The following is an 18,158-nucleotide window of genomic DNA, read 5'->3' as shown; positions in this document are numbered from 1 at the left end:
CTGCTGCTGCTAAGTCGCTTCAGTCGTGTCCGACTCTGTGCGACCCCATGGACGGCAGCCCACCAGGCTTCTCCGTCCATGGGATTCTCCAGGCAAGAACACTGGAGTGGGTTGCCATTTCCTTCTCCATTGACAGAATCTAGAGGGCAAATTATGGGGAGTTTCATTCTTGGCCAGCCTCACAAACCTGAATCTGCTCCTTTATCCTATTGTGCCTTTTGGGCCCGCCACTGTATTTAGTCTCTGCCATTTATGAGCTATTTGACCTTGAGAAAGTCATCTGTAGTGTCTTTGACTCAATCTCTTTACCTTTCAAATGGGGATAACAGTACCTCATCCAGTTATTGTGAGAATCAAATGAGTTACTATCTGTGGGAAGAAAGTAAAGGGTTGGTATGTAGTATTTACTAGGTGGTAATGCCTTTTAAAAATCTCTCAGTTTGTTGGTAACAGGACAGCTTTAGAACTTGGGTCTCTGGGACACCCACTTCATCTTTCCATTGCCCAGGGTTGCCATATGGGGGCATATTGAAAGGAGTATGGATATTTTTCTAGGACTAGACTAGGGGAGTGTTCTGGTTACCTACTGCTGCATAATATACCCAAATTGAGGTCCTTAAGACAACAACGATCTTATTATGCTCATGGGTTCTAGAATCAAAATTTTTATAAACAAAGAGAAGGTAGTCTCAACTTCACAATGGTCAAGCTGAAAATACTCAAACACTTGTGGGTGACCCAGATGGCTGGAGGCTAGAATCAACTAGAAGCCTCGCTCACATTTTTTCCACCTGCACTAAGACACTTCAAGATGTCTTGAAAGCTGGATTCAGCTGTGACCATTGACTGAAGCACTTAAAATTGGCCTCTCCTTGTGGCTAAGACTTATCACAATGCAGGAGCAGGTTTACAAAGAGGGAGTAAGTATCTAGAGAATCAGTGTATCAAGAGAGCCAGACAGAAACTGTCTCGCCTTTTATTATCCAGTCCTAGAAGTTTTTGCAGAGTCAAGTCTCTTTATTAAAAACACATAACTAAGTCAGCCTACATTCAAGGAGAGAGACATTAGCTGCTACCTTTGATAGGGGAGAGGCAGAAGTCACATTTTCAAAGAAAATGTGGATGGAGAGATTTTGTTATGGATAACTTTGGAATATCCAGCCCCTCCCTCCTCCACCCCACCCCTCCCAGGAAACAATGGGATAATCCAGAGACAAAGCTATACTTTCATGAGATAAGCTGAGTTAAGCTTAATTAGAAAGCTTCTCCAAAGGCAGTTCTTTAAGCCAAAATCTGGGGATAGATTGAGATTTATCTTTTCGTGGATAGTGGAATAATCACTAGGTCTAGATGGTCATATAACACTAAAGGTCAAATGAGGAATAGCTTAAGCTGAAGCAATAAAGACAATCTATTTTTTAAAATAAATGTAACTTTTATTACGTTTTACAATGACTAAGCATTAGATGTTCACTGGAGGGAAATTGTAAAATGCAGATAAGCAATAATAAGAAAAAATTTTTTTAAATACTCCAAATTTTACTACCCAGGGAATAACCACTAATACACCTTAATATATTTCTTTCAATATCTTATTATGCATGTGTGTATATGTACATATATATGCATATATTTACATATTTTATGTGTATGTGTATTTTAAAACAGAGTAGGATCATTTTGCACTTAGAGTTTTGCCGTATGCTTTTTTAAGCTTGGTTCATAACCCTCGATCATGAACATCTCAGAATGACTTTTACTTTCCTCTTCTTTATTTTTTAAATTAAAATCTATTTATTTTTTATTACACACACTCAGTGGAATTCAGACTAAAAATCAGTCAGTGTGTATAAATGTACACAAGTAAAATTCCTCTTTGCATTGTCTGCCTGATGGCTCAGGCAGTAAAGAACGTGCCTGCAATGCAGGAGACCCAGGTTCAATCCCTAGGTCGGGAAGATCCCCTGGAGAAGGTAATGGGAACCCACTCCAATATTCTTGCGTGGAGATTTCCACAGACAGAGGAACCTGGGGGCTACAGTCCATGGGGTCACAAAGAGTTGGACATGACTAAGTGACTAACACTTAAAAACTTGATTTATTGTCTGTATACTTTTCCACCCAACAATATATCATGAAGAGGTTTGCGTGTCAATAAATAGAGGTTTACATCACTGTATTTAATGATCTCATGAAAGTCTGTGTTAGAAATATGCCACCGTTTTTAAATAGTCCCCTATAAATGGGCTTCTAAGTTATACACACACACACACACACACATATATATATTTTTTTTTTTTTTTTTTTCCTGAGGGGCTTCCCTGGTAGCTCAGCTGGTAAAGAATTCACCTGCAATGCAGGAGACCTGGATTCAATCCCTGGATTGGGAAGATCCCCTGGAGGAGGGCATGGCAACCCACTCCAGTCTTCTTGCCTGGAGAATCCCCATGGACAGAGGAGCCTGGTGGGCTACAGTCCATAGGTTTACAAAGAGTCAGACACGACTGAGTGGCTAAGCACAGCAAGCACATTTTTCTGAAATTACAAGTAATCATGTTTGATTTTCCTTTACCATAAAGATATTTTTAGCCATAAATATCAATTTTTAAAATTCCAACATGAGGGGCTTCCCTGGCGGCTCAGTGGTGAAGAATCCACCTGCCAGTGCAGGAGACGTGGCTTATGTCCCTGGTCTGAGAAGATCCTACATGCCGTGATGCCATTCAGCCCATGCACTACAGCTACTGAGCCTGTGCTCTAGAGTCTGAGCTCTGCAACAAGAGAAGCCACTGCAATAAGCCCACGCCCTGCAACTAGAGGGAAGCCCCCACTAGCCTCAAGGAGAGAAAAAGCCCGCACAGCAATGAAGACCCAGCACAGCCAAATAAATTAGTAAAATTTTTAAAAAGTTCAGCACGAGTCCTAATCATGCTACAGAATCTTCTCTGTGGGTCAGATAAACCTGGGTTCAAATTCAGGTCCTGCCACTTCCTGGCTGTGTGATTACAGGCAAGGAGTGTCATCTCTCCCAGACTCTGTTTTCACATTGGAGGACTAGGGGTATGTGAGTCACCTCTGAGTGAAGTGCCTGGCACTGTGCCTGGCCTTTAGTGGTACCTGATGACAAGCGGCAGTTGTGGTCAGAGCACCTCCACGAACGTCTGTGGTTTAGCCCTAGAGCTCAGAGCAGTTGTGAGCTGTGTGGTTTAGGGGGCACGGGAAGTTTAGCTACTTTTGTCCTCTTCCCACGACTGGTACAATTTGTATTCCTTGGACAGTTGGGGGTCAGATGGGTTTTGCATTTCCAAGCTACATATTTTTCTATCTAGCACAGTTCTGGGCAATCTAAAAATGCAATATCGCTGTCACCAGCTCGAGGAAGACACGGAGTCTGAATAATTTAACATGTCACCACCATCCATCATGATACCAAGAGCGCGGGAGATAGAGTGTGGCGGGGTGGGCCTACCAGGGGCTGGCAGAGCAGGTTTGTGGACAGGGCAGCCCAGTGTGAGAAAGCAGATTTGCGGTGAGTTAATTCTCAGGCCCGGGAAAGACTGTTCATGCTAACAACTGCTCCAGCCTTTTCCATAATTTGGCTTTCAAGTTGTTCAGATGCCCTGGTTTGTTCCAGAGGAAACCTGGAGTCAGGTCTCTCTTTACCACCAATTATCTATGTCATTTTAGAAAGAAGCCTCTAAAAACTTCTGAATGTCTCAGTTTATTTGTCAGCAAATTTGAGATAATTCCCATGCAGAGAGCTCAGCGTCATGCTTGGAATATTTGAATTGCTTCCTTATCCAAAAGGAAATGTCAAGAAGTTGGGAAGCTTTGTCTGTTTTATTCGTTGCTTTTCCTCCCTCAGGGCTCCGAACAGTGTTTGCTACAGAGTGGGCACTTAGTGTTGGGTGAATGAACACACAAATGGGTGTTGTGATTATTTGAGGTGACCACTGGGTCAAGGACAGACTGACGGATCACACCCTGTAACCTCAAACTCTGGGTCCAGGACTCAAGGTGCCTGAGCCTGGGTCTTTTATTGCGGCTCTGTGCTGTCTCCAGGTGGAGCTAGTGGTTAAGGACCCACCTAGCAGTGGACGAGACATAAGAGACTGGGGTTCGATCCCTGGGTCGGGAAGATCTGGGAGGGCATGGCAACCCACTCCAGTACTCTTGCCTGGAGAATCCCATGGACAGAGGAGCCTGGCGGGCTGCAATCCACGGGGTCACAAAGAGTTGGACACGACTGAAGCGACTTAGCACTAGCACTGTGATGTCTCCACGCTGCGCTCACAATTCCCCATCCCGTGGCTTTATCATGAGTCATGTGATGTTACAGAGCAAACAGAGGGTGTGTCTCTCTCTCTTTCTCTTTTTTTTCAACACTTTATTTATTGAGATAAAATTCATGTAACATCAAATTAATGATGAACTATTTAAAGGTGTGTGATTCATTGCCATTTAATGCATCCCCAGGGTTGTGCGACTGTCACCCCTATTTAGTTCTGAGACATTTGCAATATATCAAAAGGAAACCCCATGCTCAGTAGCAATAACTCCCTGTTCCTCTCTTCTCTCTGCCCAGCCCTGACAATCACTGTTTTCTGTCTCTAGGTGTTTACTTATTTCAGAGGTTTTCTCTACCTGGAATCGTGTAACATAAGCCTTTTTATGCCTGGTTTCTTTCACTTGGCAAAGTGTTTTGCTAAGTTACAAAATGTTGCACACAAGGCCCACCCATGTTGTAGCATGTCAACATCGCTTTGTGTGGCTCGATGATATTCCGTCGTATGAATACACCATATTTGTTTATCTGTCCATCAGCTGATGGACATTTGGGTTGTTTCCACTATACGCTATAGTAAGTGGTGCTGCTCTGAATATTCACGTTCCAGTGTTTATTTGAATGCCCTCTCCAGTTCTGTCAGATATGCTGAGGGGCAGAGTTCCTGGGTCATGTGGTAGTTTGGTATGTTTAACATCTTGAGGAGCTAACGGATAAACTGTGTCCCACCGTTTTTGCACCATTGTGCATTCCCACTAGCAATGTATATGGGTTCCGATTTCTCTATATCCTTTTCCAGCACCTGTTATTTTCTCATTAATTCGACTGTGGCCAGCTTAATGCATGTGAAGTGGTACCTACCTCACTGTGCCTTTGGTCTGCATTTCCCTGATGACGAAGGGATGTTTTTCTTGTTTTGGCTGTGCCGGCTCTTGGCTGCTGTGCCAGGGCTTTCTCTAAGCGGAGACTGGGGGCTGCCCTCTAGTTATGCTGCACGAGCCTCTCATTCTGGTGGCTTCTCTTACTGCGAGCATGGGCTCTGGGGTACTCGGGTTTAGTAGCTGTGCGCACTTACTTAACTGCCCTGGGGCATGTAGAATCTTCTTGGACCAGGGACTGAACTCATGTCCCCTGCATTGACAGGTGGATTCTCAACCACTGGACCACCAAAGAGGCTGAGTCAGACAGAAGCCAGGTTCAGAGCTTGTCATTTGTGTGGTCTTAGATAAGCAGTGTTGAGGTTCTGAAGGTTGGTTTGTTAGTCGCTCAGTCAGGTCCGACTCTTTGAGACCCCATGGACTGTAGCTCACCAGGCTCTTCTGTCCATGGGATTCTCCAGGCAAGAATAATGGAGTGGGTTGCCGTTTTCTTCTCCAGGAAATCTTCCTGACCCAGGTATCGAACCTGGGTCTCCTGCATTGCAGGCAGATTCTTTACCATCTGAGTTTGCCCCTCAGTAAAATGGATTCTTACCTCTCAGATGCTGTATGAAGTGTGGATGGGTAATTGTACAGAAGGTGCCAGAGCAGTGCTTATCCCGCCATGGCAGGTGCTTTGACGGTCTTCTTCATGCTCCATCCCAGGCCACTCAAGACCGGAAAGACCAGGGGCCTGAGGGACAAGGCGGAGGAACTGCTGTCTCCTCTCCTTCCCTGTCGCCAGCCTCTGACCATTCTCACTTTCTCTCAGCCCCTAAATAGAAATACTTGCACAGCCCTGTATAATTAATGGCTGCACTTTAGTTCACTGTATCACCAATTTCATATTAAAATGCTAGCAGAGGGGGCCCTTTTCCATTTGTCTGAATCATCTCCAAGGCAGTCTGTAATTGGCCTGTGGCCCCTTGCAGCTCCTCTGGACACTCGGAGGCTATATGCCTTGGGTGGCTGCCACCTTACAATGTCACAGAAGGCAGGGAGCCACCCCTCCCACCCAGGGGCATCTCCATTTCGTCTCCAGAGCTCAGGCGAGTGTTGAATTAATGAGGAATGTGCCCTTCCGCGCTGCTTTGGTCTTTGTGCTAACTGTTTACATACAGCGTATCATTTTCCTCATAATGACCGTGGGAGCTGAGAGTTACTGTCCCATTTTTTTTAAAGAAGAATGCAGAGAGGTTGGGTGGCTTCCCCAAGCCTCCCCTCCCAGCTCATCACTGGGGTGTGGAGTTAGAACTCATATCTGACTCCAGTACACTAATGTCTTTGTACAGACATGCGTTGCCTCTCATGACTCTTAGATTAAACCAATCTAGAAACCTACTTGCCTTTCAGTGCCTGAGGGTAGAGACAATGACTGTTGTCTTTTAATGGGATCTGAGCCACACCATTTTTCATTCAAGTCTCATTAAAAGAAAAAGAAAAAAAAAAAAAACGATGAAGCACCTTAGTGGGGCCCGTGGCTTATTCATATCTCCAGATTCGGGCCCTTAATTATATTTTGGAATAAGTGTCATTTAAGTGCCTCAGGATGTGCTGATATGATGGGCGCTTGAAATGTGGCTCGTCTGTGGTTGAGATGTGCTGTGAGCATAAAATATACACTGGATTTTGAACACTTGTGAAAGTTATATAAAAAATTTCAAGAACACTGGAGTTGGCATCCATTCCCTTCTCCCAGGGATCTTCCTAACCTAGGCATTGAACTCTGGTCTACCTGCATTGCAGGCATTTTCTTTACCATTTGAGCCATCAGGGAAGCCCAGAAAAAGCAAATGTGTGTGGCTCAGATGCTCAGTCATGTCCACCTCTTTGCAAGCTCATGGACTGTAGCCTGCCAGGCTCTCTGTCCATGGGATTCTCCAGGTAAGGATATTGGAGTGGGGTGCTATTTTCTTCTGCAGAGGATCTTCCCAACCCAAGGATCGAACCTATGTCTCTTATGTCTCCTGCATTGGCAGGCAGATTCTTTACCAATAGCACCATCTAGGAAGCCCAGTGATAATTTTATGGAAATAAGAAGTTAAGATGATATTTTGAATATATTGGTCAACTCAAATATATTCTGAAAATGAATTTTATCTGTTTACTGTTTTACTTTTTTCATGTGGCTAATAGAACACTTAAAGTTGCATGTGTGGCTCGTGTTATATTTGGAGGGGGGGGCAGGTTGATGGAGAGGCAGGCTCTCTTGGCATCAGTTCCTATTCTGAACATGGTTCCTTAATACCTACAGGAGAGAGGTGAGGGTCAGGGGTGTCGGAACGGAGCGGGGTCCCGGAGAAGCCAGGAGCATGGTCTCAGAGTATGTGGACATGTGGAATGATGGAGATGCAGGATCTATATGAGCCTCATCAGAGTTCCTGCCGATAGTACAGATGCTGAGGTTCCACAGAGGAGCTGTAAAAAGTGTAAAATGTGCTCTGATGCTGAGGGCAAGTGACAGCTCTGCTAATCCTCAGAGGTCAGATCACCAAGTTTTGCTTCCTCTGTGCACACCACACACACACAAACACACACTCACACGCCCGCACACACCATACACACACTCACACATGCACGCATACACATGCACACACTCACACGCACACTCCACACACACACACTTACATGCATACCACACACATGCACATACACTCACACTCATGCACACACACATGCACACACTACACACACGTGCACACTCACACACATGCACACACCACACACACATGCACACACTCACATGCACACACTCACATGCACACACAAACACATGCACTTCCCCACATGAGGTTAGCTGTGAGGCAGGCTTTGCAGGCAGACCTCGTTTCACTCCAGCTCCCTCACTCAGCACCTCTCATCACCTCTCTGAGGAATGGCTTATTCATCTGCAAAACAAGGTTCATAATGCCTTCCTTACAGGGATGACTGTGGACATTAAATGAAATCTTTACTCATATTTTATTGTACATCAGCCTAGGGACCAGGGAAAGAGATGGCAGCCACCAGCTGGATTTGAATTGTGGGTCTACAACTTCCCAGCTGTGTGACCCTGGGCAGATTACTAAATTTCCTCCTGCCTTCATTTCTTCACCCATTAAAATGGGAAGGAAAGTATTCACCTACTTCCTGCTGCTGCTGCTAAGTCGCTTCAGTTGTGTCCAACTCTGTGCGACCCCATAGATGGCAGCCCACCAGGCTCCACTGCCCCTGGGATTCTCCAGGCAAGAACACTGGAGTGGGTTGCCACTTCCTTCTCCAATGCATGAAAGTGAAAAGTGAAAGTGAAGTCGCTCAGTCGTGTCCAACTCTTCGAGGCCCCATGGATTGTAGCCTACCAGGCTCCTCCATCCATGGGATTTTCCAGGCAAGAGTACTGGAGTGGGGTGCCATTGTCTTCTCCGACCTACTTCCTAGGGTTATTGCAAAGATTAAACAAGGCAATGCAAGCCAAGGGTTTAGAACTGCGCCCGGCAGAGAGCCAGTGCTACGGAAGGGTTGGCTTTTCTTACTATTGCCTGGTGACTGTTCCAGCCTCCACTTCCCGCTGCCCCCATCACAGCTAGGCTGTCCCAGTACGAAAGACTCCTGCCTGAAGCCTGTCTTGCCCCATTCACCATAACATGCCATTTGTTTGGGAAAGGAGCAAAGATGAGAAAGAAGAGGAGAGAGGAAGGGAGAGAGGGTTTAGCTGGGATGGTTAAAACTACTGCAGTGGCATTAAAGGGCATGGGGTAGACTCCTGACAGGCAAATCCCTTCCTTTTTCTCTGCCGCCCAAACACAGCAGGAAGCGTGACAGATGCTTCCTGTCCATAAGGCAGCTATTTCATCTCATGCCCTCATTTTCCCCTTGGCCAAACATTATGTGTGGGTGAACCAAAGACCCTCTTTCTCTCTCCCTCCTTCCAGCTCTCTGCCTCCCTCCCTCCCTTCCTCCTTCCTTCCTTCTTCCCTTTTCTATAACAGTAAAATATTTTAATGGCAATTTTAACAGCCTACTGGCCTCTGAGACCTCTGTTCTTCCACTGCTTCCAGAATCTCTGTGGGGCTTCTGCCAACTCCATTTCGAAAAAGAGCCCTTACATGGGGGAATTGCATCTGGTTGACTCTGGGGTCCCCTGCTGTCTTCAGGTCCAGCTCTTAGTTGCTGGGAATTGGGGGGATTTGTGCTAAAGGGCAGGGGCAGCTCATGGCTAAAGACACATGGGAACAGTGATCAGATGTTCATGTCCCTTTCTTTCCTCCGTCCATTGCAACACACTGCCTCCAGGAAGGAGCAGGACATGTATTCCATTTTGTTCCCATTTTACAGAGCGTTACACTGAGAGGCGATGCGACACTGGTTAAAAACTTGAGCTTGGCCATCAGTCACACCCACATACCAAGTCTGACTTCACTCCCTGTTCTCAAATCACTTTCCTTTTCTGGACCCTGGTTCCTTCATCTGTCAAGTGGGTGTCATGATGCTTCCCTCCCAAGAGGGCTTTGAATTTGGGGTGAGATGATGGCTGCAAAGCTCATCACACAGCACTTGACACTTCGTGCTTAAAGCACAGTCTGCATTCCCTCTTGAACCTTCTGTGACATCCCAAATTAAGCTCCAGGGTGCTCAGTGTGGCACTCGGGGGCTTCCCCTGGGGGGCACCGGCAGACCCTGCCCAGCCAGCACTCTGCTGCAGCGCCTCCTCCTCCCACCCACACTCCCCTCCCCCGCCAGGGATGCTCCAGCTCTTACCTCTCCTCCCACATCCAGTTTCTGCTCCTGAAGCCCATCCATCCTTCCAGCCCTGCCCTAAATCTACCCCCTGCCCATAAAGCCTTCCCAGGTCCTCCGTGTTGGGATGAATTGCTCTCTCCTGTATTCCCAGCATCTCACTGTGTGGGAAACATGGCCATGAATTAGGTTAAAGGCTCCTTAGGATCCATTTGTCCCCATGACTAGCTTATGATCCCCTGGCTGGCAAGGACCAGGCAGTATCTCTCTTTGTTTCCCCTGAGTCTGGCTCTGGGCCTGGCGTAGAGTAAGCACTGGACTGAAATGTGTGTGTGAAATTTAGTCACCTGGAATGCTTTTTTAGAGGCAGATCTATCATTCAAAGCAGCAGTGCACCTATCAGTTACCTGGTACCCACCCAGGACCAGGGAGTTTACACGTCGTACCTCCTTTAATCTTCAAAGCAACCCCACAAGATTAATAGCTTTTCCCCTACTTTAGAAAGAAAGGACCCAGGACTCAGAAAAGGGAGGCATCTCCTCAAGGTCACACAGCCCCAAGGCTGCCAAGCCGTGGTGAGAACCCAGGCCCACCTCACTGCAGAGCCTGAACTCCTTCCATAAATCATGCCAACTCCTGGATCACTTGGGATTTACAGAGACTTGGGTCACTTGGGGGTGGGGTTGCTGGTCTTCGGGATGGATGGGGGATTTCACTTCTGGAGGCCTGCAGTGACTGATGGATTGTGCTTCTTGCACAGGGGGCATCAGCTTTGGGAGAACCAAGGGGACGTCCGGGTCAGAGGCAGACGATGAAACGCAGCTGACGTTCTACACGGAGCAGTACCGCAGCCGTCGCCGCAGCAAAGGTAACAGAATCCAGGAGAAGGTTCCCGAACCAGGGTTTGTAGTGGGGAAATCTGGGAAGCAGCTTTTGTGCTTCATGACAGACTCTAAATCTTATTCTTCAACCTGGTCCCGGTCCAGTTAATCCTGAACCTGGCATCTGATACCCTGTCTACCCATTCTCTATTTTTCTCTGTCTTGCCCCAGTCCTCAGAGGATTCGGAGATGGTTTTGTAAGTTTATGCGTTTCTTTTTTTAATCCATCACAATAAAAAATCAAATCGAAAGGAAAATCAGAGTAAGGAAACTGATTCCGACTCCGCTCAGATGTCTGCTCGGTAATTCGCGCCATGCTGTGTTGCGTATTCTAAGGGGCTGACAGCTTAACTCAGAGATTCTTAGCAACCAAACTGCAAAATGGAACATGCTCAGCAGAAAGATGCACAGAGTCTGAGCGGGTAAAACCAGCACTGGCCCGGGAGATCCTATTTACCTGATACAGAGACCAGACGGAGTTCTCCTGTTGGTTCCTGTAAACAGGACTCCCTGCAACTCTCTAGACAATGTTTTGTGTTTTCTACAGAGAGAATCGGTATTGATGCTTGAATGCATAATTTTTTTCTCAAGATGACACTCAATGTAAGAAGACATGAAAATGCTGAGGCAGGACCCGTTACAGGGCTTAGACCTTGTGGCTGAGGTCCGAGGTTCACTGTGGTAAAATGTGCTTTCACTGTGTGTAAAATGTGCAGATTTCGCTGTGGTAAAATGTGCTTTGAGGTCCACGGCTCACTGTGGTAAAATATGCTCTCAAATAGAGCACATTTCAGGCCATCACCTGGGAATATAATTCCTCAACCATGAGTGCTTTTTAAGGACAACAAAGTAGCAAGTTCAAGATTGCAACCTTGGAGGGAATTTAGGGTGCAAGCATGTATTCCCAGCAAGTGATTAAGGGCATATCCATGAGCTTGGAGCACGCCCTGGAGAGGATGGAGGTTCCCTCGTGAACATAACGGCAACTAATCTAGGTATGTGGCCATCTATGCTCCCTAGTCCCCCAAATTGCATAAAAGGATTCCACCCATACATGATGGACAGTCAAGGGCACAGATCATGTTGCTTCTCTGGGTGCCTTGAGCCTTGGGCAAGTTATCTACCTATCGTATCCCTCAGTTCTCTCCTCTGTGTAATGGGCCTTGGACCTGCCTCATAGATTTGGAGATGAATTTTCTTCTGTTGCATTAAAAAGTATCATGGTGCCTGGTAGATGCTAAGGGAAAATAGTTCAGTTCATTTCAGTTGCTCAGTCGTGTCTGACTCTTTGCAACCCCATGAACCACAGCACAGCAGGCCTCCCTGTCCATCACCAACTCCCAGAGTTTACCCAAACTCAACGTCCATTGAGTCCATGATGCCATCCAACCATCTCATCCTCGGTCATCCCCTTCTCCTACTGCCCTCAATCTTCCCCAGCATCAGGGTGTTCCCAGATGAGTCAGCTTTTCTCATCAGTTGGCCAAAGTATTGGAGTTTCAGCTTCAGCATCAGTCCTTACAATGATCACCCAGGACTGATCTCCTTTAGGATGGACTGGTTGGATCTCCTTGCGGTCCAAGGGACTCTCAAGAGTCTTCTCCAACACCATAGTTCAAAAGCATTAATTCTTCTGCACTTAGCTTTCTTTATAGTTCAACTCTTACATCCATACATGACCACTGGAAAAACCATAGCCTTGACTAGATGGACCTTTGTTGACAAAGTAACATCTCTGCTTTTTAATATGCTGTCCAGGTTGGTCATAACTTTCCTTCCAAGGAGTAAGCCTCTCTTAATTTCATGGCTGCAATCACTATCTGCAGTGATTTTGGAGCCCATAAAAATAAAGTCAACTAATGTTTCCACTGTTTCTCCATCTATTTGCCATTAAGTGATGGGACCGGATGCCATGATGTTAATTTTCTGAATGTTGAATGTTAAGCCAACTTTTTCACTCTACTCTTTCACTTTCATCAAGAGGCTCTTTAGTTCTTCACTTTCTGCCATAAGGGTGGTATTATTTGCATATCTGAGGTTATTGATATTTCTCCCAGCAATCTTGATTCCAGCTTGTGCTTCTTCCAGCCCAGCATTTCTCATGATGTACTCTGCATAGAAGTTAAATAAGCAGGGTGACAATATACAGCCTTGACATACTCCTTTTCCTATTTGGAATCAGTCTGTTGTTCCATGTCCAGTTCTAACTGTTGCTTCCTGACCTGCATATAGCTTTCTCAAGAGGCAGGTCAGGTGGTCTGGTATTCTCATCTCTTTCAGAATTTTCTGCAGTTTATTGTGATCCACACAGCCAAAGGTTTTGACATAGTCAATAAAGCAGAAATAGATGTTTTTCTGGAAGTCTCTTGCTTTTTTGATGATACAGCGGATGTTAGCAATTTGATCTCTGGTTCCTCCACCTTTTCTAAAACCAGCTTGAACATCAGGAAGTTCACAGTTCACATATTGCTGAGGCCTGGCTTGGAGAATTTTGAGCATTACTTTACTGGTGTGTGAGATGAGTGCAATTGTGTGGTAGTTTGAGCATTCTTTGGGATTGCCTTTCTTTGGGATTGGAATGAAAATTGACCTTTTCCAGTCCTGTGGCCACTGCTGAGTTTTCCAAATTTGCTGAAATATTAAGTGCAGCAGTTTCACAGCATCATCTTTTAGGATTTAAAATAGCTCAACTGGAATTCCATCACCTCCATTAGCTTTGTAGTGATGCTTCCTAAGGCCCACTTTATTTCACATTCCAGGATGTCTGGCTCTAGGTGAGTGATCACACCATCGTGATTATCTGGGTCATGAGGATCTTTTTTGTATAGTTCTTCTGTGTATTCTTGCCACCTCTTCTTAATATCTCTTGCTTCTGTTAGGTCCATACCATTTCTGTCCTTTATCAAGCCCATCTTTTCATGAAATGTTCCCTTGGTATCTCTAATTTTCTTGAAGAGATCTCTAGTCTTTCCCATTCTATTGTTTTCCTCTATTTCTTTGTATTGATCACTGAGGAAGGCTTTCTTACGTCTCCTTGCTATTCTTTGGAACTCTGCATTCAAATGGGTATATCTTTCCTTTTCTCCTTTGCTTCTCACTTCTCTTCTTTTCACAGCTATTTGTAAGGCCTCCTCAGACAGCCATTTTGCTCAGGTATTATTTTTTGTTTTGTTTTAATTAATTCTTACTGGCGTATAGTTGATTTACAATGTTGTATTAGTTTCAGGTGTTCAGCAGAATGAATTCTGTGTGTATCTATGTATTCACTCTTTTTTCAGATGCTACTCCGTGTAGGTCATTCCAGAGAACTAAGCAGAACTCTCTGTGCTCTATAGTAGGTTCTTATTAGTCTGTGTTGCAGATAGTAGTATGTATATGTCAACCCCAATCTCTGAATTTATCCCTCCTACTAAAAATAGGACTTCCATGTAATCCAGCCTGGAGAACCCCATGGGCAGAGGGGTCTGGCAGGCTAGCATCCATAGGATCTAAAAGTCAGAGACGACCAAGGGACTGGCAATTTATGATCCAGCCACCCCCCTCGTGGGCATATATCTGCAGAAAACTGTAATCTGAAAACATAAGTATACCCCAGTGTTCATATCAGCACTGTTTACAATAGCCATGACATGGAAGCTACGTAAATGTCCGTCAGCAGAGGAGTGGGTAAAGATGTGTCGTGTATGTATGTATGTATACACACATACAGATGCAGTGGAGTATTTAGCCATGAAAGGTGGGCCTTATTAATGTCCATGCAGTTTTCACTGTTGTTTTCTGTATCTCCTTACCCCTGGTGCCTTTCACGGAAAAGGCCCCCTAAGGGGAATGTCTCCCTGGACACAGCACCTGGAGAGGTATCTCGGACTCTGCAGACACCAGAATACACTTAGCTCTCACTCTTTCCATGCCTCAGCCCTCTGGAATCTGCTGCAGTGGAGACTTAGAAGCTGGTGATGGATGATTCTTGACCTGTCTTCTCCCTCCCCCAGTATGACAGCCAGAATTAGGGCTGGGGAAGTCATTGAGTCTTCTCCAAAGAACTGGGCTATTTACAGCTAATTGGGAAGACATCTTTCATTGAGTGTGTCCCTTATAAATCGGAGTTCAAAAACAAAATCAAAAGCAAGCCACAGGACTTGAGATAAAGAATATGGCCCAGGGGCTTCATACCCTCCGAGAGACTGGGCTGTGTCTTCCGGATGGTGAGAATGCCAGGGCTGTGATGCACTGCCCACCGCCCCCCAGAAACACACACACCTTCCTTCCCAGCCCTCCTGCCTGGTCAGTGCCAACGCAGCTCCGTCCCTCTCCTCCCTACTGTTGCTGACGGCCAGGCCTCTCAGCCAGGCCTCTCACGCCTGCTCTGGTTCCCACCACCACCTCCTCCTCCTCCTCCTCCTCCTCCTCGTCTGTATTCTGGTTCTGTTTGCTTGCTTGTTTTCGTCTCTCTTTTTTTTTTTTTTCCTCTCCCCTTTCCCTTTCCTCTCTTCTTCCCTTCGTCATCTTTCACTGCATTCTTCTCATTCCTCCGTCTTTTTTTTTAATTAATTTATTTTAATTGGAGGCTAATTACTTTACAATATTGTAGTGGTTTTTCCCATACATTGTCCATTTCATTTTTTGTTCTCTTCTGTGTCTTCACTGTTTTCCTTCTCTCTACTTACTGCCTCTTCTAGCCTCTCCCTTGCTTTTTTCAACATTTTCTAGTGAAGCCTTTCTCCCTGCTTTCCTCCCCACTTCCCACAATATCTCAGCTATTTGTCAAGCACCAACTATGTGTCTGACCATGTTCTAGGCCATGGTGACAGAAACCAAACAAGTTTTAAAAGCCCTGCCCTCACGGACTTGTATTATATCAAAATATAAACATATTAGATGGTGGGATTTCCTGAATCAAGAGTCAGCAACCTTTATCTGTAAATGGTGAAGCACTGAACATTTTCAGCTTTGCAGAATGTACAGTCACCATTGGGACTACTTAACGCTACCTCTGTACCTTGAAAACTGCATGTGAATGAACGTACATGTGTCCTGCTGCTGCTAAGTCACTTCAGTCGTGTCCGACTCTGTGCAACCCCATGGATGGTAGCCCACCAGGCTCCTCCATCCCTGGGATTCTTCAGGCAAGAACACTGGAGTGGGTTGCCATTTCCTTCTCCAATGCATGAAAGTGAAAAGTGAAAGGGAAGTTGCTCAGTCATGTCCGACTCTTAGCGACCCCATGGACTGCAGCCTACCAGGCTCCTCTGTCCATGGGATTTTCCAGGCAAGAGTACTGGAATGGGTGCCATTGCCTTCTCCAATATGTGTCCTAATCAAACTTTATTTCCAAAAACGGATGCTGGTCCAGATTTCACCAGTGACCTTACAGTTTGCTGACCCCCTACCCTAAACATCCCCATCATACAGGTAACTATAGGACTGGTCCAGGAAGCAGGAGTGCGATCCCACGTTTTGTGAAAGGAATCTGATCTCATGCCGTCCATGGTCCTGCTGCCTAAGGGAGTGGCTTTGTCAAACTGAGTTCTATGTTGGGTCAAGTAAATAACTAATCAGTCTACCACTTGTTTAGATGTTTGATAGCATTAACTAATGAGGTGGTTGGAGGTGGTAGCTTCCTGCTTGTCCCAATTGCACCTTAATTAAGGAGAGATGGCCCTAGCAGAGGACGCCAGACTCCCTGTCAGGAGATGAGTGGTGAAGTCTGTAGCCCTGCCACTCACTCACTCAGTGACCCCTCGGCCAGCAATTGCCCTCTTGGGGCCTCAGTTTTCCTAAGTTTTGCAAAACGAAGATATTTATAGCTCCTGTTGAGTCTGAAGCTCGTTGTAGTCTAACCTATGTCTAGGGTCTGAACAACCTGACTAAGTGTGTTTCTGGGCAGCAGGACCTGGGCTCCCAGCCCCAAGGTGGTTATAACCTCCTTGGGAGGGGGATGCAGCTCCCACAGAGGAGTGACGCTGATGAGGGTAAGCGCGTGTGTAACTGAAGGTCCAGATGAAAAGTGCAGATGGTGTGTCCAGCCCCGGGCACAGTGCTGAGCAGGAGACAGAGCGTAAGCTGCCGCTGATTCCAGCAGCACAAGCGCCTGGCAAGAACCTCCCAGCCCAGTTCTGCGCAGGTGGCCACGGGGCCTTGGGCAAGTCTCTCTCTCTCTTCAGTGCTCAGCCAGTGCTAGAAACCCAGGTTATCTCGTTCCCAAATGCATACACTTCCCGCTAAGCTTTGGTGCTTAGTTCCCGGGCAAAGAGAACAGGATGTGAATGCTCCCTGGGTTTGCTTGGTTTTTGTTTTAGTTTCTTGGTTTAATTTGATGATCCTTAAGCTGAGCTTTTCTGTAGTGATAAGAACTCTTGAATTGTAAGCAAAGCTTTGTATGGATGTGTGAGTTACTTTTCTTTTTTTTTTTTTTTTTTGGCCGCATAGCGCGGCCTGTGGGATCTTTGTTCCCCGTCTGGGAATCGAACCTGCACCCCCTGCACTGGAAGCCCAGAGTCTTAAGCGCTGAACAGCCAAGGAAGTCTGATGTGTGAATTTTTTTAGTTTTGATTTTCCCCTGCTAACACACACACACACACACACACACATAGTTGAATTGTGTTTTAGAGTAAGTGGACAAGTAAGGGAAAGTTCAAGCCACATCTACAGAAGAGGAGGCCTTTGGGAATTGAGGGAAGGAGACTATTCTGAAATATAATCTGAGAATGCCCGGATAGAGCAGAGACTCCAGGAAATGGGAACGGAGCAGAGTGAAAGCTGAACATCAACAGAACGGTACCTGCTGAGTATGAGACCAGAGGTGCATGGTGCCCTGGGGCTGGGGATGAGAGAGATGCCAGTCGCTGGGTAGAGTGAAGGCTGTGGATTTGAGAATGATGGCGGCTGGGCTGGGGAAATAAGCAGGGGCCATGCCCTGACCATTGGGACACCGATCCCATCCTTTACCCAGCATTTCTCACCACATCATGGTGTTTGAGAATCAGCACTCAGGGGTCCAGATCCTTGCTCTGCTGTTCCCTAGCTGTGTGGCTTAGGCTGAGTCACTTTCCTTCTCTGAGCCTCAGTTTCCCTTGGGTAAAGGAAAACAAGTCTGGAATTAGTCCTTCTACTCTTCCTTAGGCTTTTTGCAGGGCTTAAAGGAAGTAAAGTATGCAAAGGACATGCTTAGCAGAGCATACCTACCACATGGTCAGTGTTCACTAAGTGGTAATCAGTTAAGCACAGCAAATGACTGGCTTGAGCTAGGCACAGCTCCGTGGCCTTTTTCCAATGTGTTGGTCTGCAAGTTGGTCTTGCTTCGAGGTGGGAAAAAGAACATTTTAGGTTAGAACGTAGACTTGGTGGGCCTGGCCTCTT

General features: G+C 46.1%; 1 protein-coding gene across 5 annotated transcripts in view; it reads left to right on the top strand.

The window, feature by feature from the left end:
- The window catches only part of ASTN2 (astrotactin 2), a 1,056,817-nt gene that overhangs the window by 350,407 nt on the left and 688,252 nt on the right, over positions 1 to 18,158 (top strand). For all 5 annotated transcript variants that reach the window (XM_061426655.1, XM_061426656.1, XM_061426657.1 and 2 more), the window contains one exon: positions 10,679 to 10,786. In XM_061426655.1, coding sequence (XP_061282639.1) covers positions 10,679 to 10,786 — 108 coding nt within the window. The remainder of the gene's footprint in view (positions 1 to 10,678; positions 10,787 to 18,158) is intronic.

Source organism: Bos javanicus, chromosome 8 (genome assembly GCF_032452875.1).
Source record: "Bos javanicus breed banteng chromosome 8, ARS-OSU_banteng_1.0, whole genome shotgun sequence".
Taxonomy (NCBI): Eukaryota; Metazoa; Chordata; class Mammalia; order Artiodactyla; family Bovidae; genus Bos; species Bos javanicus.
The sequence above is the reverse complement of the archived record's forward strand: the minus strand, read 5'-3'. Positions and strand labels throughout refer to the sequence as shown.